We start from the raw sequence: 22,280 nt of genomic DNA, 5'->3' as shown, positions 1-22,280 counted from the left end.
CAGACGCATGGTCGATCTCACTGCTCTCTGCTGCCAACGCCCCGACGCTGGATTTCAGCTCAATGCACATGATCAGAAGAACCCGGACTTCCAGTCATGCATACTATGAAGCCGGGCGTACGCGTCCCAGCTTCAAACTTGTGTAGTGCGCATGACTGGAAGTCCGGGGACGTTCTGATCGTGCACACTGAGCCGAAAACCAGCAGTGGCAGCAGAAGTCAGCGTGACCAAACCTCTGATGCTGCGCACAGGGACGTGCTTACATACTAAGGGGGCCGACTAGCCAAGGGAAGTAACACCCTTGCAATTAAGGCCACGTCTCACTAAGCAACATCGCTAGCAACATCGCTGCTGAGGCACGACTTTTGTGATGCAACAGCGATGTTGCTAGCGATGTTGCTGTGTGTGACATCAAGCAACAACCCGGCCCCTGCTGTGAGGTCGCTGGTTGTTGCTGAATGTCCTGGACCATTTTTTAGTTGTTGCTCTCCCGCTGTGAAGCACACATCACTGTGTGTGACAGCGAGAGAGCAACAACTGAATGTGCAGTGAGCATGGAGCCAGCTTCTGTGGACGCTGGTAACCAATGCAAATATCGGGTAACCAAGAAGCCCTTTCCTTGGTTACCCGATATTTACCTTCGTTACCAGCCTCCGCCGCTCTCACGCTGCCAGTGCAGGCTCCCTGCTCCCTGCACACATAGCCAGACTACACATCGGGTAATTAACCCGATGTGTACTCTGGCTAGGAGTGCAGGGAGCCAGCGCTAAGCGGTGTGCGCTGGTAACCAAGGTAAATATCGGGTTGGTTGCCCGATATTTACCTTAGTTACCAAGCGCAGCATCGCTTCCACGCGTCGCTGCTGGCTGGGGGCTGGTCACTGGTGAGATCTGCCTGTTTGACAGCTCACCAGCAACCTGTGTAGTGACGCTCCAGCGATCCCTGTCAGGTCAGGTTGCTGGTGGGATCGCTGGAGCGTCACTTAGTGTGATGGTACCTTTAGTCCCTGTGCTCATTAGCATATAATTAAGGATCTTTAGGTAATACTTCTAAAGATCTCTTTATCTATGCTACTAGATAGTTAGGCAGGGATTAGCAATATGCACCCTGAACTGCTCGTGGTTCTAGGTGCACATTGGACCTGACAGGTCCACTTTAAGGTGGTGAAATCTGCAGCATTTCTGCAACTAAATCCACAGAGATAGGTCCACACTGTATCAGACGCATGTGGATGTATAGAATCTGAAGAGGACCACAAGCATGATCTGGAAAATGGTAAATAAATGAAACACAAAGTATATTACAAAGATACTTTATTTACATACGACAGGAAAATTAAATTCTGTTGTTACACTGTTGTTGTTGAAGCTTTTACAGAGTAGGCCAGGTTAGTACCATAATAATAAGTGAAGACATTTGGGATCAGAGGAACGGTAATTGCAGGTTATTACTCATCCAAATAACGATGACAGTAATTCGCAAGTTACTTTCTTGACTCATTGACCTTATACAGAGTTATTAATTTCTTTAATGCTGATTTCAATTTACCATCTGTTTCATTTTCATCATTTACTAAAGTCTGCAGCTTCATAAACAGCCTCTGGCAGCGGTCCATCTCGTTCTTGCTAAGGAAGACCAAGTTGAGGTTGAAGCGTTGAGTCTCTGCCAAACACTGCAAGATTTCCATCACGTCACCCACCTGTCTGTCTTGGAGATGTTCCTCCAGCACATGGAGGAACTCTCCCAGCAGACCCGAGCACACTTCAGCATGGAAGATATGGGATAACTTCTCAGCCCCAATCTGCAGAAGGAGGTCATATTTTGTCTTCATATCTTTCCTGCGCCAATCACGGGAAAACTCAAAAGCATTTCTGGGCTCTGACAGTTCTTCCTACGATAAAGAGTTAAAGACAAGGACAAATACAAGACCTGTGGATTTTCTAAAAAAACAAAACAAAAATATACACAGATGGCTGATTTCAAAGTAACTTACCATTCAGGATAATATTAATTTATTATTTCATGAGGCATCATTATTTTGATGGTGACAATTACGGTAGATCAGAGCAGCAGCACCGGTAATATCTCAGTACTACCGCAAGGTAGTGATATCTAAAGCCGTGACCAGGAGCCAAAAGAATGTTTCAACCCCATAAAGTTCTGAGGATCTTTATCCTCCTGTCCAGACTCCCAAAGCAAAGTCATTCGGGACAATGCAGCAGCAACGGCATCACCTATTCTTCTTCACCGTTACATCCCCTACCCGCAAAGTAATGAATGCAGGAAAGGAACATGTCAATGCAGCTTAATGCTGCATTATGATGGGACCTCATATAAGGAATTTTGGGGGTGAAATAACTCCTAATCCAGTGACACCCCTTTAGATAATCCTAAAAATCTGAGAAATTAGCACTAAATTGCTATATATCACAAGACCAGAAGACGGGGAGGATTAAATCACGTTACTATGAAGGATCTCTGGATTTGTATGATGTCCTATAATCCAAAATATTTGACAATATGACACCAACATGACCCCACAGATGGCAGAATTAAAGGAATTTTACTAAACCAGATTTCTACGACTCTTCCTTTCATCCTAGCATTAGTTTAGCCATGCAAGTTAATGATCTAAATGTATTTGGAATATTAACAAGGTGGATCAATCAGTCTCTGTTTGGGGCTACAGATCTGCGGTCCCAGCTACCTGCTGTGCAGGGAACTGCGGCATGGCTGTATTCACTTTGGGAAGTGCTGCAGATCTTAGCATAGCTGGTGAGTGGGGAAAAAAGAAAACATCAGCACAGCAGCCCTTTCATTCTCAAAATCACTGGGGTCCTTAATGCTGAACCCCCACTAATCCTAATGTGTATATGATATCATTTTATAGAATAGGATGACCCTTTTAAAGTGACCTTGTCATTTCATCACATATGAAGTAAATACATAGCCCTGAAGCTCTGATGATTCTTATTATGTCCTTGGACACACTCAGAGGGTGAAATAAGTATTGAACGTATCACCAATTTTTTAAGTAAATGTATTTCTAAAGGTGTTATTGACATGAATTTCTCACTAGATGTCAGTTACAACCCATCCAATCCACACAGGCAAAGAAATCAAACCATTGTTGTCCATAAAGTAAATTATGAGTATGATAAATGACACAAGGGAAAAAATATGAAAATATGAGAGGAGAAACAAGCCATAAAAAGTCATGACACTGCTGAAGGTTGCAGTGAGTGCTATTGGGGCCATAATTTGGAAGTGGAAAGAATATAATTTCACAATAAACTGGCCACGACCAGGTGCTCCTCAAAAGATTTCAGACAGAGGAATGAAAATAATCAGAAGAGTTATCCAAGACCCAAGGACCATGTGTGGAGAGCTACAGAAAGACCTGGATGTCACAGCCATCTCTCTGTTGTGGAGACTAGTAACAGGTTCTGGGCCAGAGTCTCTTTGCCTTGAGACTCTGAAGTTTATTTGTACTCCCTTTCCTTTGGGAAGGAGAGGGTTAATGTCACTTTTCCTTGTCAACAAGTATTCTCATCACCTTCCCAAGTGTTTCTGGTTTGGACCACTCCCCAGTCCCTATATATACCCTCTGCTCCCTCTAGAGAGTGCTGGTTATTCTCTGAACTCATTTGGATGCTTGGCCTGGAGGTGGAAGGAGCTAGTGGAGCCCTCTCTGCAAGTTGCTGTGTAGGCTGCAGTCTTGGTGCTGACTGCAGCAGTCTGTGGTGTGCTTATCTGGCGCCCCCGACTGTCAGGTGGCCACAGGGTAATACATCCAACCCCGGATTTCTGGAAGACCAGTGCTGGTAAACACTACAACACACACAAATCCCCGCCCTTTTCCCCAGATAGGGTAATAGACTAGAGATGGATTTGACGGGTGGTCACCTATAGACTGGGATGCATCCAATCAAGTAGTAAGAAACCCTGGGAAGAGGAGGGGCTAGTCAGTGAAGTGGACGGACAACAGACAACTTGTTAGTTAGAAAGTAAACAGACACCAAGTCAGTTTGAAGTTGACGTGCTGACGGGAAAGTGTGCAGTGACCTACTGAGTAAAAAGGAGTACGGTTGCCATGGAGAGTACGGTGAAGTACTCACTGGCCGAGCACTGACGGGGTACAGAGCCCTAGTTTAGGAAGACGCTTTAAGCTCACCTGATAACAATCTGCCTAGTAAGGGGACCATCAAGGACCTTGCTGATGTTAGTGTCCGGGGCACAGCAGCAGAGAGGGAACCTGGGAATAGGGACAGAGGTCCGACCCATGAGAGGTTCAAGCTGCCTGCTGTACGGGCAAAGACGAAGACAACAGGAGGGGACCCCAAGAACCCTCCAAGCCACGGGGACCCACTGACTACTACTACAGGGTGCATGGAGGGAAATCTCACCAGTTCACTAAACCGAATGTGGAACAAAGGGAATACCAGATTGGTAAAGACCAGCACAAACCGGGTGGCAGCAAAGAAGTGAGTAAAGCACAAGTTAACCTGCAGCATCTGTGTCGTCCGAGTTCTTCCTACATGTCCGCACCTGTTTACTACAACCCCCATCATCCTCCCCTTGGGCCTAGCTCTACTTGCGGAGAGCCATTACACCTAAGCTGTCCAATACCATCAGCCCCAGCAGTGAGAGACTTTGCAGCGGCGGCTTTCCCCAGATAGCTGCATACCACAGGTGGCGTCACGAAAAACTCTTTATTTTTATTTATTTTTCCCGTGTAGTAATCCCCCTTTTAAGCGACCCCTAGGGTCACGGAATCGGGCAACGGCCACCCAGTGAACTGTCTCAGTAAACCTACTGCCGGGACCGAGTACCCCAAAGCCCTGGGGTGCGTCACTTATTGTACGGTGTGGTCTCGGTTGTCTGTTTACTTCCTCCCTGTTATGTTATTTTCCCTGTGCACGTTTTGTCGCTGATTTTTTGTTTAATTGCCGTGTGTACAAGTTTTCTTTTTTCCCCTATTCGTGCTTAGTTTTGGGGTTCAAAGTATGGTCCTGCTCCCCCTTGGGTGGAGGAGGGGGAGAAGAGTTACATCAGGGCTTGGACAGGAGTTAAGGCCATGTCACACTAAGCAACATCGCTAGCAACATCGCTGCTGAGGCACGACTTGCTAGCGATGTTGCTGTGTGTGACATCCAGCAACAACCTGGCCCCTGCTGTGAGGTTGCTGGTTGTTGCTGAATGTCCTGGACCATTTTTTAGTTGTTGCTCTCCTGCTGTGAAACACACATCGCTGTGTGTGACAGCGAGAGAGCAACAACTAAATGTGCAGTGAGCAGGGAACCAGCTTCTGCGGACGCTGGTAACCAATGTAAATATCGGGTAACCAAGAGGCCCTTTCCTTGGTTACCCGATATTTACCTTCGTTACCAGCGTCCGCCGCTCTCACGCTGTGAGTTCCGGCTCCCTGCACAGATAGCCAGACTACACATCGGGTAATTAACCCGATGTGTACTCTGGCTAGGAGTGCAGGGAGCCAGCGCTAAGCGGTGTGCTCTGGTAACCAAGGTAAATATCGGGTTGGTTACCCGATATTTACCTTAGTTACCAAGCGCAGCATCGCTTCCACGCGTTGCTGCTGGCTGGGGGCTGGTCACTGGTTGCTGGTGAGGTCTGTCTGTGTGACAGCTCACCAGCAACCCGTGTAGCGACGCTCCAGTGATCCCTGCCAGATCAGGTTGCTGGTGGGATCGCTGGAGCGTCGATTAGTGTGACGGTACCGTTAGTGTCACGCAGATGACTCAGACCTGACTGCCATCAAGCGTAACTCGGAGCTAATGGACAGCACAGGGTGCGTAGTCTGAGGGTCAGCCTAGGTGTCCCAGCCCAGTCATCAGTTCCCCATGACACTGGAATCAGCAGGTACCATTATTTCAAAGAAAACAATAAGTAATGCACTCCACCTCCATGGCCTGTATGCACGCTCACCATGAAAGACTCCAGTGCTGAACAAACAGCATGTTCAAGCACATGTAAAGTTTTCTCAACAACATTTAGACAAGCCTGTGAAATACTGGGTGAATATAGTCTAATATATGAGAACAAAATTGAACTTTGGATGCCATAACACACACCATGTTTGGAGGCCAAAAGGCATTGCATATCACCCCAAAACCACCATACCAACAGTGAGGTTTGTAGGTGGGAACATCATGGTGTGGAGCTATTATTCTGCATAAGGCACTCGTAAACTTCATATAATCGAAGAAAAGATGAATAAACAAATGTACTGAGACATTCTTGATATAAATCTGCGCCAAGATGAAACGAGGGTGGATATTTCAGCAAGACAATGGTCCCAAACACACGGTCTCTTCATTGGTTTCAAATAAACAAATAAAGTTGTTAGAATGGTCCAGCCAATCACCAGACCTGAACCCAATAGAAAATATATGGAAGAAACTAAAGCTCAGAGTTAATAGAAGCCCACGGAATATTCAGGATTTTAAGAGTGTTTGTGTGAAAGATTGAGTCAAAATCCCACCTGAGCAATGCATGCCACTAGTTTCGTCATACAGGAAGCGTCTTGAAGCTGTCATCACCAACCAAGGCTTTTGTCAAAGTATTAAATAAGTTTCAGTAATTATATTATCATATTCAATACTATTTCCCTGTGTCATTTCTCATTTTTATACATCCTTACATTTATGGACATCTATGGTTTGATTTCTTTGCCTGAATCCGTTGGATGGGTTGTTACCGTCATCTTGTGAGAAATTCATGTCACTAACACCTGTAGAAATATATTTACTTAGAAAATTGGTGACATGTTCAATACTTATTTCACCCACAGTACTGTTGTCATTTTCATCCAAAGAGCAGCTAAGCAGTCTGCCTGGAGTATACATGCTGCTCATCCTGCAGTGACCAATAATTCTAGCCCTAAACTGAAAACCCTCCTTTTCTAAATTCTTTTAGGAACTGTGACAACTGGAGGTTACATATAGCAATATAGTGAGAGCAATAAAGATCAAAGTGATAGCACCACAGTGAAAGCTAGAAATGAGATTGAGGTGACAGAAGCACAGTAAAGGCTACTTTACACACTGCGATATCGGTCCCGATATCGCTAGTGTGGGTATCCGCCCCCATCTGTTGCGCGACACGGGCATATCGCTGCCCGTGCCGCACAACATCGCCCAGAGCCGTCACACATACTTACCTGTCCGGCGACGTCGCTGTGACCGGCGAACCGCCTCCTTTCTAAGGGGGCGGTCCGTGCGGCGTCACAGCGACGTCACTGAAGCGTCACTGAACCGCCGCCCAATCGCAGCGGAGGGGCGGAGATGAGCGGGACGTAACATCCCACCCACCTCCTTCCTTCCGCATAGCGGCCGGGAGGCAGGTAAGGGGAGCTTCCTCGTTCCTGCGGCGTCACACGCAGCGATGTATGCTGCCGCAGGAACGACGAACAACCTCGTTACTGCTGAAGTAACGATAATTGAGAATGGACCCCCGTGTCGCCGATTAGCGATTTTGCACTGTTTTGCAACGATGCAAAATCGCTTATCGGGGTCACACGCAACGGCATCGCTAATGCGGCCGGATGTGCGTCACAAAATCCGTGACCCCAACGACTCCGCATTAGCGATGTCGCAGCGTGTAAAGCCCGCTTTAAAGTTCTAAAAGAGATTGTGGTGACGGCAACAAAGTGAGAGCCACAGATCGATGTGACAGCACCATAGTGACAGCTAGAACGCAGATCAAGCTGACAGTAACACAGTGAAAGCTAGAAAGGAAATCGAGGTGACAGAACCACAGTAAGAGTCAGAGAAGAGATCGAGGTAACAGCACTATAGTGAAAGATAGAAATGAGATCAAGGTGACAGAAGCAAAGTAAAAGTTCTAAAACAGATTGAGGTGACAGCAACAAAGTGAGAGCCAGAGAAGAGATTGATGTGACAGCACCACAGTGAGAGCTAGAGTGCAGATCAAACTGACAGTAACACAGTGAAAGCTAGAAAGGAGATTGAGGAAGACAGAACTACAGTAAGAGTCAGAGAAGAGATCGAGGTAACAGCACTACTGTGAAAGCTAGAAATGAACTTGAGGCGACTGCAGCACAGTAAAAGTTATAAAACAGGTTGAGGTGACGGCAACCAAGTGAGAGCCAGAGAAGAGATTGATGTGACAGCACCACAGTGAGAGGAAAAGAGCTGATCAAGCTGACAGTAATACAGTGTCTTTAGTTATGGTAACGCAGTGAAAGCTAGAAAGGAGATCGAGGTTAAAGAAGCACAGTAAGAGTCAGAATAGAGATTGAGGTGATGGCAACAAAAAGGGAGAAAAGAGACTAATTGGAGAGACAGCACCATGAAGAGTTGTGGTTACCCTTCTCTGTTAAATACAATCCCATCTATAAATCCATGTCCTTCTCTACATTAGATAGAGTTTGTACCGACAGTGACATTTTTGGTGAGCTGCTACTAAAAGTTGCCTACAGCTGCATGGGGAAATTGAAAAGTTGATTAAAATGGTGCAGCAGACCTGGTTGGCATGGGTGGTAGGTCTGAATTTTACTACCTGTGTGTGGCGTAAAGGTTGCGGCCAGTGAGGAGAATGAGGACCTGAGAGCCTGGAGAGGGACATCCTGAGCTCTATGTACAGCAAATCACAGGTAGCAGAAACAAAGTCCTATCCCATTTACTGTTACTTGTCTCTGCTTGTCTGTTACTAGAGACAGCTCCAACCTAACAACAGACAGCGAACACAAAGTTACCGTGGTGGGAGACAACTAATAAATGGACTTTAGGACCTTTTTAAAACAGTAAGGCCTCCTTCACACGTCCGTGTCTCCGGTACGTGTTTGGCCCGTTTTCTCATGTGCCGGAGGCACGGGCACACGTAGACCCATTGAAATCAATGGGTCTGCGCTCACGTGCGTGTTTTGCCATGGACCGTGTGTCCGTGTGGAGCATACGTGTGCCCGTGTGCTCCACACATAGACATGTCCGTTTTTCTCCGGCATCACAGGTGTCAGACGGACCGCACAGATGTGATCCATGTGACATGGACCTGAGAAAACACACGTGCCTGTGAAATAAAAAGAATTTCTGTACTCACCTTAAATGACTGGAGAAAAAGGGGATATAGGGCAACAACCATGTGTGAAAAATTCCATATTTATTCATAACAATCACATGTATAAATAATTACAAGATACATCAATAGGAAAAGGTCAAACAATGCAGCAGGATTAAATAGAGGAGGTAAAAATTGTGGGGATATACCCTTGCCGTACAGAACCATCCATGGTAAATTTGTATGGGGAACTGCAATACCACCAAATACAAAAGGGGTGACCTCTGGGAAATTACATTCAAAAAGTGGCGGGGTAAGGAAACGATGGGGAAACCGTGGAAGTTTATGTCTAATGTGGTATATAAAATTGTAAACACACAGCGGGTGGACACCTATGCATGCAAACCCCCCAGCAATGCCTCAAAAACGCAGTATGAAGGAGACTAATAGGCGGTGCAGAGCCACAGGCAAGGACCAGGCAACGTGCCAAGGTTAATGTAATACAATAAGTCCAAACCTGGTGCACCACACAGCCCAGAAAGTCTAGTGGTAATTGCTAACCAAAAACTGCGGTAGGAGGTAAAAAGAGGAGCTAAAGGGGCATGCATGCAGGAATGTCCACCAACCGAATAAACCACATATATGGTTCCCCATTAGGGATTACCAGAGCCTAAGAAGGGATAAATGTGGTGCCGCCGGACCTACAGCTGAGACGAGACAGTCAGCATAAGTATGCATGCAGTAGATTACAGCATGGAGCGCCGTGCGGCAAAACCACATGTAAGGGGGGCAAGGCAGAATAGTAATACCTGATGGATGGTTCAAGAGGGCAAGGAGTAGCCTCCTCCACCTTCTTCAACGCTGCTGTCTCTGCCGCTGCTGTCTCTTGCTTCCGACCACCGCTCATTATGCTCATTGCATATTCACTTCACTGCGGCCGGAAGCAGCAGCAGCAGCAGCGAGGAGTCGGCAGGACCGGAGACCGAAGATCAGCACCACGGACAGCGAAGCCAGGGAGAGGTGAGCAGAAAGTTCCCATTCTCCATGTGTTATCACGGATAACACACGGAGAACACAAGTGTGCCATAAACACAGCATATGGAGGGCAATACGCACCTTTAACACGTCCGTGAAAAACGTGCGTGATTTTCACGGACGTGTGAAGGAGGCCTCAGACAGCATTTTCTGTAAGTACTATAAATTGATTTTCAATTTTGCTTCTTAGGACACTGGCTATTAAATGGACATATGCATATTAAAAGGAAAGTAACTATTTAATACAAGGTGGAATCGTGCAAAAAGCTGCATACAGATGGCATATCATCGCAATAGATCCTATTAACACCCCAAAACTGCACACTCTAAATCATAAGGTCGGCTACTGCAAAAGGAATGGCCTAATATGAGACTCAACCTTTTCCCATACTCTAGGATCATTTCCACTTTGCACAATGATGATACCCCCAGAGTTGGGAATCCAAAGAAGCCAGCCAGCCCTACACGGAGTCCCCTCCTATGTGTACAGTATTAGTGATGTCATATCCCTTGAATTGACATATGCCCTACACAATATGGCTGCCTGTGCATTACAGAGAAGCCCTTTAAATATATAATAGTCTATTATTTTCTTAAAAGGAGCGAGTGTTCACTGTGACAATTTGCTAATCAAGCAAAGGTAAACCCCAGTGCGAGAGCTGAGAATTGCTGGAGGTAATCAGATGGATACATCTGGATTACAGAAGATGGAGTTTCAAATAGTGTCATAAAGAAAAGAGCCGTGTGGCTGGGACAAGCAGATGTAATCAATTTCTGTTTCCGCCTCACCTGTAACACGGCACAAGCCGGCTCTTTGGACGAGCAGCTTGTTGTGGCAGTCGGGTTCCATGGCTGCTTCCTATCGCCTCCAATCTTGTCCTTCCGCTCCAAGGGTTTCAGGTTAGAAGCCGCTACAATGTCTCTGCAGAGAACAAATGAAAGTGGAATCTATTGTAGAAATGAAAAAGTTTAATCTAGCAAAAAGGACATCAAACTTTTCTGGAATTTCCATAGAAAGAAAGAAAAGAAACGATAGTTAGATTATAATACAATTGGCGCTGGCTCCTGGGTTTAGCCGGCATGGTGGCAGAACCAATTTTAGGGCAGATTCAATACCCTGAATAAGAATCAGCTGTGTTATGACTCTGCAGCTCCTATGTATACTTAGGCTGCTCTCACATCAGCTGTGTTATGACTCTGCAGCTCCTATGTATACTTAGGCTGCTCTCACATCAGCTGTGTTATGACTCTGCAGCTCCTATGTATACTTAGGCTGCTCTCACATCAGCTGTGCTATGACTCTGCAGCTCCTATGTATACTTAGGCTGCTCTCACATCAGCTGTGTTATGACTCTGCAGCTCCTATGTATACTTAGGCTGCTCTCACATCAGCTGTGTTATGACTCTGCAGCTCCTATGTATACTTAGGCTGCTCTCACATCAGCTGTGTTATGACTCTGCAGCTCCTATGTATACTTAGCCTGCTCTCACATCAGCTGTGTTATGACTCTACAGCTCCTATGTATACTTAGGCTGCTCTCACATCAGCTGTGTAATGACTCTCAGCTCCTATGTATACTTAGGCTGATCTCACATCAGCTGTGTTATGACTCTGCAGCTCCTATGTATACTTAGGCTGCTCTCACATCAGCTGTGTTATGACTCTGCAGCTCCTATGTATACTTAGGCTGCTCTCACATCAGCTGTGTTATGACTCTACAGCTCCTATGTATACTTAAGCAAGCATTGTTGACCTTAGGGAGATCAACATATCCACTGCGGAGACACCATCACGTGTTTCTCAACGCAGTGATTCTAGAGCATTGCCCCCTGGGAAGTATGCAAATAAGCAGCCTAAGTATACATAGGAGCTGTAGAGTCATAACACAGCTGATGTGAGAGCAGCCTAAGTATACATAGGTAAATAAGAAAGCCGCGGAGACACCATCACGTGTTTCTCAACGCTGGCAGGAAACTAGCCAGGTCTTTCACCGGGAAGGAACAACCACGGGAAGGGCAGTCTCCAGTCAAGGAGACCACCTATACCAAACATGGTATCCATCCACAGACAGCCGTTTCGGGGTATTTGCCCCTCATCAGTGTGGAGTAGGAATCTGGCTAGTGGGGGCAATGCCTAGTATAAGACTACTTAAGCAAGCATTGTTGACCTTAGGGAGATCAACATATCCCAGGGGGCAATGCTCTAGAATCACTGCGTTGAGAAACACGTGATGGTGTCTCCGCAGTGGATATGTTGATCTCCCTAAGGTCAACAATGCTTGCTTAAGTAGTCTTATACTAGGCATTGCCCCCACTAGCCAGATTCCTACTCCACACTGATGAGGGGCAAATACCCCGAAACGGCTGTCTGTGGATGGATACCATGTTTGGTATAGGTGGTCTCCTTGACTGGAGACTGCCCTTCCCGTGGTTGTTCCTTCCCGGTGAAAGACCTGGCTAGTTTCCTGCCAGCGTTGAGAAACACGTGATGGTGTCTCCGCGGCTTTCTTATTTGCATACTTCCCAGGGGGCAATGCTCTAGAATCACTGCGTTGAGAAACACGTGATGGTGTCTCCGCAGTGGATATGTTGATCTCCCTAAGGTCAACAATGCTTGCTTAAGTAGTCTTATACTAGGCATTGCCCCCACTAGCCAGATTCCTACTCCACACTGATGAGGGGCAAATACCCCGAAACGGCTGTCTGTGGATGGATACCATGTTTGGTATAGGTGGTCTCCTTGACTGGAGACTGCCCTTCCCGTGGTTGTTCCTTCCCGGTGAAAGACCTGGCTAGTTTCCTGCCAGCGTTGAGAAACATGTGATGGTGTCTCCGCGGCTTTCTTATTTACCTATGTATACTTAGGCTGCTCTCACATCAGCTGTGTTATGACTCTGCAGCTCCTATGTATACTTAGGCTGCTCTCACATCAGCTGTGTTATGACTCTACAGCTCCTATGTATACTTAGGCTGCTCTCACATCAACTGTGTTATGACTCTGCAGCTCCTATGTATACTTAGGCTGCTCTCACATCAGCTGTGTTATGACTCTGCAGCTCCTATGTATACTTAGGCTGATCTCACATCAGCTGTGTTATGACTCTACAGCTCCTATGTATACTTAGGCTGCTCTCACATCAACTGTGTTATGACTCTGCAGCTCCTATGTATACTTAGGCTGCTCTCACATCAGCTGTGTTATGACTCTGCAGCTCCTATGTATACTTAGGCTGCTCTCACATCAGCTGTGTTATGACTCTGCAGCTCCTATGTATACTTAGGCTGATCTCACATCAGCTGTGTTATGACTCTACAGCTCCTATGTATACTTAGGCTGCTCTCACATCAACTGTGTTATGACTCTGCAGCTCCTATGTATACTTAGGCTGATCTCACATCAGCTGTGTTATGACTCTGCAGCTCCTATGTATACTTAGCCTGCTCTCACATCAGCTGTGTTATGACTCTGCAGCTCCTATGTATACTTAGGCTGATCTCACATCAGCTGTGTTATGACTCTACAGCTTCAATGTATACTTAGGCTGCTCTCACATCAGCTGTGTTATGACTCTGCAGCTCCTATGTATACTTAGGCTGATCTCACATCAGCTGTGTTATGACTCTGCAGCTCCTATGTATACTTCGACTGATCTCACATCAGCTGTATTGCCCTGTACTGCATATGTGCCGGATCCGGCAAAATAATGCTGATGTGAAGCCGGCCTTATGTGTGTTCATGGTGATCTGACGGTGGGAGTTTATACTTCTACTCCTCTTCTGCACTGCATAGACCTATAAAGTGAAGCTCTAATGTTACTCTCCAGCCCTATCTGACAATGGGGGTGAGACACAACTATGTGCTGGGCTGCACGGCTGCCGAGACAATATATGATGCTCCCCTCCCGCACCAGTGCCTTTCCGGCAATGTTGGTGCTGGGTCTCTCATGGTATTGTTATGCATCGGGCACCGGTGATCAACTGCTCAGCTCACACTTCCTGTGACCGAACCTTGAACAAGAACGGCAGCCCAATAGCAGCCGATGATTGGCTGCAGTGTTCACATGTCATATCATTGTCACGTGAGCTACGGGAGACATCAGTGAAGCGAGTATCTGTTACTTATATTTTACATTCCGGAAAATAGTATATAAGAAGTAGCGGATAAAACTTTTATTAAAATTCAGAATATAAACAATGCAATATTTTTGTTTCAGACTATTGCCTATAATGTACAGGGTCTCCAGGCTGTAATTAATGGGGCCTGAACAGACACTTGACAATCTATATATACATAACTGTACTCTATAGAGTATATAAATCTGGAATATACAAAATTCATGTAAAAAGTTGAAAAACTTTGTAAACGCAATGTATCACTTTCCAGGCACTGATCCTCACTGAAAGGCCTCATGCAGATGACCATATTTTTGGTCCAACTGCTATTCGTCAAAAAATTGATCTCACTAAAAATAATGTTATTTAATGAGGCAAAGCACATATCCATTTGGTCCGACGAAGAAAAAAAATCAAAGCATGAACAATTTTCCTCTGAGAATTGGATGGGACTGGGCCATTCAAGTCTATGGGTCTGTGAAAAAAATGGACCACACTCGCATGACATACGAGTGCAGTCCAAATGAATGAATGAAAATGATGGAGAAACTTTTTTTTATGTTTTTATTTTCCACCTCCGAGAAAAATGGAACCCATTCTGATCAAACTCTGATGAAACTCTTTTTCATATATTACAGGTCACTTAAGGTGAAATAAACATAAACCAGAGGAAAGCATCGCAGCATTCCACTAGTGCGGTCGAAATTTTTGGGTGGTTTTGATAATTTTTTTTAATAACATTTCCTGCCTGCTGCTGCTTTAATTTCTTTCCTCTTAAAGGGTTTTTTTTCTGAGAATTGTGATAAAATAAATAATACACATTTAAATATTTAAAAAAAAAAAAAAAAAAAAGCCTTAATTTAGCAAAAGGTCAATCTGTCAGGAATTTAAAGATGGCGGCTGCCATAAATTAGTGTGCACCAGTCCTAGACTCTTCATGCAGCCAGTCCTAAGATGCCTAAACACTGCTAGAGGGAAGCTGCCACCTTTAAAGTCATGACAGTTACTAAATAAAAGTATTTTGAAAAATGTTTAAATATTTTAAAGTATTTTATTTATTTAAACACATTTATCAAAGAACCCCTTAAGCCCCACCCCCCAAAAAAACCAGGCATGAAACTGAAGACAACATTGTTTATACCATATCGACCAGTATTGAGAGTCTTGCCACACAGTGCAGGCATCTTTAGTATCATTTACCAATAGTTGTATATGGTTAGTGTGGCGCCCCTGACCTGGTCAGGCACCACTGAGTACTGCACCCATGCTGGGTCAGTACAAACAGGTAATCACACAGCTTAGAGGGGACCCCTGGGCAGACCCAGGGAGGGGGAGTAGCCCTCGCATCCCAGCTAGTGGTGGGTTGTGGGACTGGAAGGTACAGAGTGTGTAGTGGCAGCCAGAGGAGTAGGAGCGGAGCAGCCATGTCTGAGGTGTAGAGCAGAAGAGTAGGACACTGTCAGACCCTGCACCTGTAGTGGCTGCTGGCGGGGGAGAGAGGCTACTCAGTGGTGCCGCCTGAAATCCACCTAGTGCAGAGGTGGCAGAGTAAGGGGACTACCGGTAGACCAAGCCCGCACGGGGAAACAGGTCCCTAGAGCAGGAACCCATTTACTCGGCCTGCTAAACCTGCTGGTGAGGGTGCTGGATGTACCTCACCGAACCACACAGAGTCCGCAGCATCAACAGTAACGAGGGGGCCAATAAGGAGGATTGAGCCTGGAGCCATCTTAACCTTGGTCCACGCTGCTAGCAAACGGGCCAGAAAGGGGAGAACGGCAGTCGCGACTTCCCTGGGTGATTCCATTAATACTACAAGTAAGAAGTCACCCCAAACAACAAGGGCTAGGAAGGCGAGTCAGCAGTCACCCCTGGATCAGCCGGAGGGATACCTGGTTCCACCTGGTTCATCATAGCATCACCTGGGTTGTCCCACATTACGACCAGAAAAGTGAGTAAAAACCCTGAAAGACATTGCTGCCTGTGTTTGAGTTCTTCTGCGACCTGTGGTACTACACACTTACACTGGGCCCTGGGGCCAGCCTCACCCTTGGGAGGCTACAACAACTGACTGCATCTACCATCAGCCCCAGGCGCTCCCTAAACTGCAGTGGCGGTCACCCCCTGACCGCAATTACTGAGAGTGGCGTCACGATTCCCATTGAAGTTAACTTGACCTGCCTGTTGTCAGAAGAATCCCAGCACGTGAAGTCCCTGAAGACCCTGAGGTGACCTGAAGGTAATGGGGCTTCACATCTGGGGGTTTCCCCGCACAGGTTCGAATCATCCTGTTCGTGACATCAGATGTGGAGCCCCATTACCTTCAGGTCGCCTCAGGATCTTCAGGGACTTCACGTGCTGGGATTCTTCTGACAGCAGGCAGGTCAGGTTAACTTCAATGGGAATCGTGATGCCACACTCGGTAATTGTGGTCAGGGGGTGACTGCCACTGCAGTTTAGGGAGTGCCTGGGGCTGATGGTAAATGCAGTCTGAAGTTATGGCCTCCTGAGAGTGAGGCTGGCCCCTGGGCCCAGTGTAAGTGTGTAGTACCTTGGTCGCAGAAGAACTCACACACAAGCAGCAATGTCTTTCAGGGTTTTTACTCACTTTTCTGGTGGTAATGTGAGACAACCCGGGCGATGCCATGATGAACCAGGTGGAACCAGGTATCCCTCCGGCTGATGTAGGAGTGACTGCTGACTCGCCTTCCTAGCCCTTCTTGTTTGGGGTGACTCCTTACTTGTAGTAGTGCGGGGATCACCCAGGGCAGTCGCGACTGCCGTTCTCCCCTTTCTGGCCCGTTTGCTGGCAGCGTGGACCAAGGTTAAGATGGCTCCAGGCTCAATCCTCATGGACCCCCTCGTTGCTGCTGATGCTGCGGACTCTGTGTGGTTCGGTGAGGTACATCCAGCACCCTCACCAGCAGGTTTAGCAGGCCAAGTAAATGGATTCCTGCTCTAGGGACCTGTTTCCCCGTGCGGGCTTGGTCTACCAGTAGTCCCCTTACTCTGCCACCTCTTCACTAGGTGGATTTCAGGCGGCACCACTGGGTAGCCGCTCTCCCCCGCCAGCAGCCTCTACAGGTGCAGGGTCTGAAAGTGTCCTGCTCTTCTGCTCTACACCTCAGACGCGGCTCCTCACTCCTTCTCCTCTGGCTGTCACTGCACAACTCTCTGTCTCCAGTCTCACCACCCACCACTAGCTGGGATGCGAGGGCTACGCCCCCTGTCTGGGTCCGCCCAGGGGTCCCCTCTAAACTGTGTGTGTGACCTGGGTACTAAGTGTCTGTGTGTCCACACCCTAGTCAGCATTTGGGATTACCTGTTTGTACTGCCCCAGCATGGGTGCAGTACTCAGTGGCGCCTGACCTGGTCAGGGGCGCCACATTAGCACTGAAGCCGTGCAGCACTGGAGTCTTGGCTTCAAATCCCACCAAGGATAACATTTGCGAGAAGTTTGTATGTTCTCCCCGTGTTTGCGTGGGTTTCCTCCGGGGTCTACGTTTTCCTCCCGCAATCCAAAGACATACTGATAGGGATTATAGATTGTGAGTCCCAATGGGGACTAGGGACATATTGCTCATGTATAAAGCGCTATGGAATTAATGGCGCTATATAAGTGAACAAATATTATTATTGTATTATCACCAGCACATGCAGCATTTTCCGCTATTTTATGCTACCCCTGATATGCCCAGAAGAGGACTTTAATCATGTAATATACCTGAACTCCTCGTAAGATGCCACTTTTTGGTGAATGGCACGAAATTTAGCAGAATTCTCCCTCTGATATTTCTCGTCTGCAGCTACAGCATTGGTCAATTCCCGTTCCAACTCCCGAAAATCGAGACCTTCTGAATTATTCATTGCTAAGTAAGCAAAATATAAGTGTTATGGTTCTTAACTAATCTGATAACAGATGAATAAGATAACGCACATTATTGGGGGGAAAAAAAGACAAAAACGCCTGTGTATATGCCCTATTGGGGGAACTGTTGCAATATGGGGGGAGGTTCCTGTCCCTATGTAGTACGCAGTTGGGGTATGGCTTGGTAGCCCGCCTGATCTAATAGTATGGGCGTCACCTAATAGGCTGCGAGTTTGTGACTGTGCATCTGCATGTGAACAGCGCTCTATGCAAGCCACTTGTGTGCAGTTTTATCATCTAGCAATCGCCCTCCTCCATTCCATGGAGGTGTGTGTGTGATTTGCTCCTCCTGCACCTGTGACGCCTCCACTTAGTGGGGGTTTAGCTGTATCCTGCTGGAGTAGTAGGGCCCACTCACGCTTGCACTATTTTGACGCAAACGGAATCCGTCAGTAATGTAGTACAGTTCATTTATTTACAGTGGAAGCGCAACATCATGTGGACACAAGCGGGTACTGCATGACACACACACGCGCCATAGTAACGCGCTTGCACTGTAAATAAATGAACTGTACTACATTACTGACGGATTCCGTTTGCGTCAAAATAGCGCAAGTGTGAAACTAGCTGTAGTCTTTTGGCCTGGGCAATGTACAGCTGCAGTTCCATCTTTGCTGTAAGTAATAATATGGGGGGAGGGGAGTCAAATGCTTGGGAACTAATGATGGGCGAGTACTAAAATGCTCAAGTGCTCGTTCGAGCTGGTCGGATGCTCGGACAAGCTCAACACGAGTGACGAGTATAATGGAAGTCAATGAGTGGCCTGTTCGGGGCCCCGCCCACATACTGACAGCCATAAACAGAGCTTTTTTTTAAAAAAAAATAAATATATAGATATATGATACAGATAATGATATGAAAAAATAAAATATTATAAAAAATACTTTAAATAATAATATTTTAACATAAAAACCTGATCAGCAATAGGACTTTTTATGATAACACATCCCTAATGGATTGAAGGTGTGTGTGATATGACTGGAAATGTTATAGTCACAGAAATAAGAAGCACGACATAGGGTATACGCCGTATCTACGTTTGCAGTCTCTGCTGATCATTATATGGATAAAGCAAACCTGAATCTATCATTTAAAGGGGGTTTCTCCCAACTGAACAATTTCATTTTTTTTTATTTAATTAATTTATTTGGGCATTTAACAGTAAAGCTCTGTAATAAACCAGGGGAGAAAAAGTACTGGAAAGAACAAAAAGCTTGATATTTAACGTTACAGAACTTTCCTACCTTGCATTTCATCCTGCATTTCAGCAGCAACGCTATCTCCATAGTAACAAACAACTCTCGTTCTATTCGGCCAATTCTAGCCAATCAGGAGCCAGCAACGTCACGGCAGCGGCCTCTTTTACTTCGGTATTTTTATAGGTGTCTAAATTATTGCCTTCACAAATTGTATTTTTATTTTATCTATATTTTTTCAATTCCTGTATCTTACAATGCAGTAAAAGAGTTACAATACACGGAAAGTGTGAAAATAAGGCGTTTGTGCTCCACTTTGATTAAGGCAGTAGGAAGAAAGCCCGTGGTAAACAGGATGGCGCTCGGGGGCCTTTGTGGCCGGTGTCGCAGGAAGTCAGTGTGTGAGAGCGGCGTGAGCGGAGGAAACGTTACAGGAGCGTGCGAGTGCGGGCTGAGCGGAGGCTGCAGGTAGTGTGCGGCTCATGTCTGCTGTGTGCTCATCCTCACTAGGTCCATCCGCCATTGTGCTAATGCAGCTCCCAGCCATTCATTACATGCCATGTGCACTAGTGATTCCTACTAATAGCAAAGTTTGCTGGGACTTTTAGTGCTACACCTGCTTTCATGTCCTAACTAGTCAATCTTGGTCAGTGTGTTATTTTACAGCCTGCTTTTTTATATATTGAGTATCACCATCCCCTCAACGACCGCAGTACACAGCGGATCAACCACACTAAAAGGGGTTTTCCACCAAGAAAGTTCATTTTAATCAATAGATCTTGGAATAATAATAATTTATACAATTGGATCTATTAAAAAAATAATCCTGCGCTGAGATAATATATATATGCGTCCCTGCTATGTACAGTACTGTGTAATGGCCGTGTCTGATCATACCATAGCTCCTTGGCCAGGGAGGATGCACAAGAGAGTATACAAACATTACATTATGGGATCACAAATCATTCTTTCAATGAAGTAAAACATTTAAAAAAAAAAGACAGTGGAAGGTTTTACCTCACAGAAAGTCAGCTGTAATGTATGCACATTCTCTTTTATGTCTTCGGCTGCTTTTCCACATCTGGTTTGAGCTGTGCGGCTCAATCCGGCTGTGAAACCTATGCAACGGATGCGGTGAAAACACCGCATTCTTTGCATAAGTTTATTACATGCGGCCAGTCCGTTTTTTGCCACATCGCACCGCATTCGGCGTCCATAGGCATGCATATGAAAATAAGCCACATCGGCGGATGCGGCGCGATGTGTTTTTTTTTGCCGCACAAAAAAACGTGCCAGGCAACGTTCCGGCCGCTGCATGCGGCAAAAAACGGACGGAACACAAGCCCATGCGGCACTAATGTTAGTCTATGCAAAAAAAAACCCGCAACCGGCAGCAAAAAAAAACGGTTGCGTTTTTTTATGCAAAGTGCCGGATTGTGCCGCACAGGAAAAACCGGAGGTGTGAAAGCAGCCTTCCCAGCCCAGCAGATGTGGTATGATCAGACTATATACCTGTACGGTCAGACACGGCCATTACACAGCACATAGCAGGGACACATATATAAGATTCTCAGCACAGGAATATTTTTTAAAAACACATCCAATTGTGGAAATTATTTTAAAATCTACTGATTAAAATCAATTCTGTTGATGGGGAAAACCCCTTTAAATCTTAAAAAGCCATCACTTGGTTGTATGTGAGTAATGTGTATTCATAGATTGATGAAATGGCTACACATTTGCAATATTTTTAATATCCCTGTTTGCTGTCAATGAATGAAAACATCCTTGTTACATCTGGAGGTTGAACATTTATGTACACAGCTCAGCCTGTTTCACAAAGATAATCTGCAGAATGAGTGTTCATAAGATGGCTAATACCAGATTGGCCTCTGATTATGGCTTGTTTGTCGGCTGATTGCATCTTTTCTGATCATCGTCACCACATCGTCCTGTCTAACCAGGCTGTGCTGATGACAATATATAATCTATGGGGTCTGAATGATCATATTAACAACTGTTTACATCAGGCCGATATAAATAAGGCTTTAAGGGAACCTGTCACCAGATTTTTCCTATTAAACTAAAAGAATCCCCTTCTGCAGCTCCTGGGCTGCATTCTATGAAGGTGCACCTTGGCCCTGACTCCCCTTTCAGACCCCAAAAATAACTTTATAAAACTTGGCCCTTAGGTATGCTGATTACCTTGGTTGGCCAGATGGCTCATTTTCTGCTCCTTTATCCCCCTCCTGCCGGTGATCGCCGTTCTCCTGTCTTGATTGACGGGATGACGACCTCTGTCATCCTTCTCGTCGCATTTTCAAATTTCGCGCCTGTGCAGTAAGGTCGGCTCGCGCAGGCGCAGTTCGCTCTGCCATATCATGGCCAGAACAGAAAACATAGCTCCCCTAGCTCGCATCGGTGAGCTAAATGTGCAGGCGCGAGATTATGGGCGGGTAAGAGTATGGCGCTGGTGAGGTCATGCACAGCGCCGACCTCACCAGTGCCATGCTCATACCCGCCCATAATCTTGCGCACTTCGCTCACGGCGCGAGCGAGGGTAGCTGTTTTCTGCTCTGCCTGTGATATGGCAGAGCGAACTGCGCCTGCACGAGCCGACCTAACTGCACAGGCGCGAGATTTGAAAATACGCCAAGGAGGATGACTGAGGGCGTCATCCCATCAATCAAGAAAGGAGGACAGCAATCAGCGGCAGGAGGGGGATTAAGGAGCAGAAAATGAGCCCGCCCATCTGGCCAACACATGTAATTAGCATACCTAACGGCCAAGTTTTATAAAGTTATTTTTGGGGTCTGGAAGGGGAGCCAGGGCCAAGGTGCACCTTCATAGAATGCAGCCCAGGAGCTGCAGAAGGGGATTCTTTTAGTTTAATAGGGAAAAGTCTGCTGACAGGTTCCCTTTAAAGGAGACTGGCAGCAGGATTTTGCTCTAATGATGGGCAGTCCGGC

General features: G+C 46.2%; 2 protein-coding genes across 2 annotated transcripts in view; one reads left to right on the top strand and one right to left on the bottom strand.

The window, feature by feature from the left end:
• Positions 1–1,332: 1,332 nt before the first annotated feature.
• DNAAF19 (dynein axonemal assembly factor 19) lies at positions 1,333–19,408 on the bottom strand. Its single transcript, XM_075347726.1, has 4 exons — positions 19,360–19,408; positions 17,912–18,056; positions 10,864–10,996; positions 1,333–1,891 (listed from the first exon to the last, which is right to left on the bottom strand). The coding sequence occupies exons 1-4, from the start codon at positions 19,376–19,378 to the stop codon at positions 1,484–1,486; spliced, it is 705 nt and encodes a 234-aa protein (XP_075203841.1). The 5' UTR covers positions 19,379–19,408; the 3' UTR covers positions 1,333–1,483.
• A 279-nt stretch (positions 19,409–19,687) lies between these two features.
• EFTUD2 (elongation factor Tu GTP binding domain containing 2) overlaps positions 19,688–22,280 on the top strand; it is a 105,531-nt gene continuing 102,938 nt past the window's right edge. Inside the window, exon 1 of the mRNA XM_075350253.1 lies at positions 19,688–19,779. The gene's annotated coding sequence lies outside the window, so the exon portion shown is untranslated. The remainder of the gene's footprint in view (positions 19,780–22,280) is intronic.

Source organism: Anomaloglossus baeobatrachus, chromosome 5 (assembly GCF_048569485.1).
Source record: "Anomaloglossus baeobatrachus isolate aAnoBae1 chromosome 5, aAnoBae1.hap1, whole genome shotgun sequence".
In the NCBI taxonomy this organism is placed as follows: domain Eukaryota; kingdom Metazoa; phylum Chordata; class Amphibia; order Anura; family Aromobatidae; genus Anomaloglossus; species Anomaloglossus baeobatrachus.
This window is presented reverse-complemented; position numbering and strand designations above follow the sequence as displayed.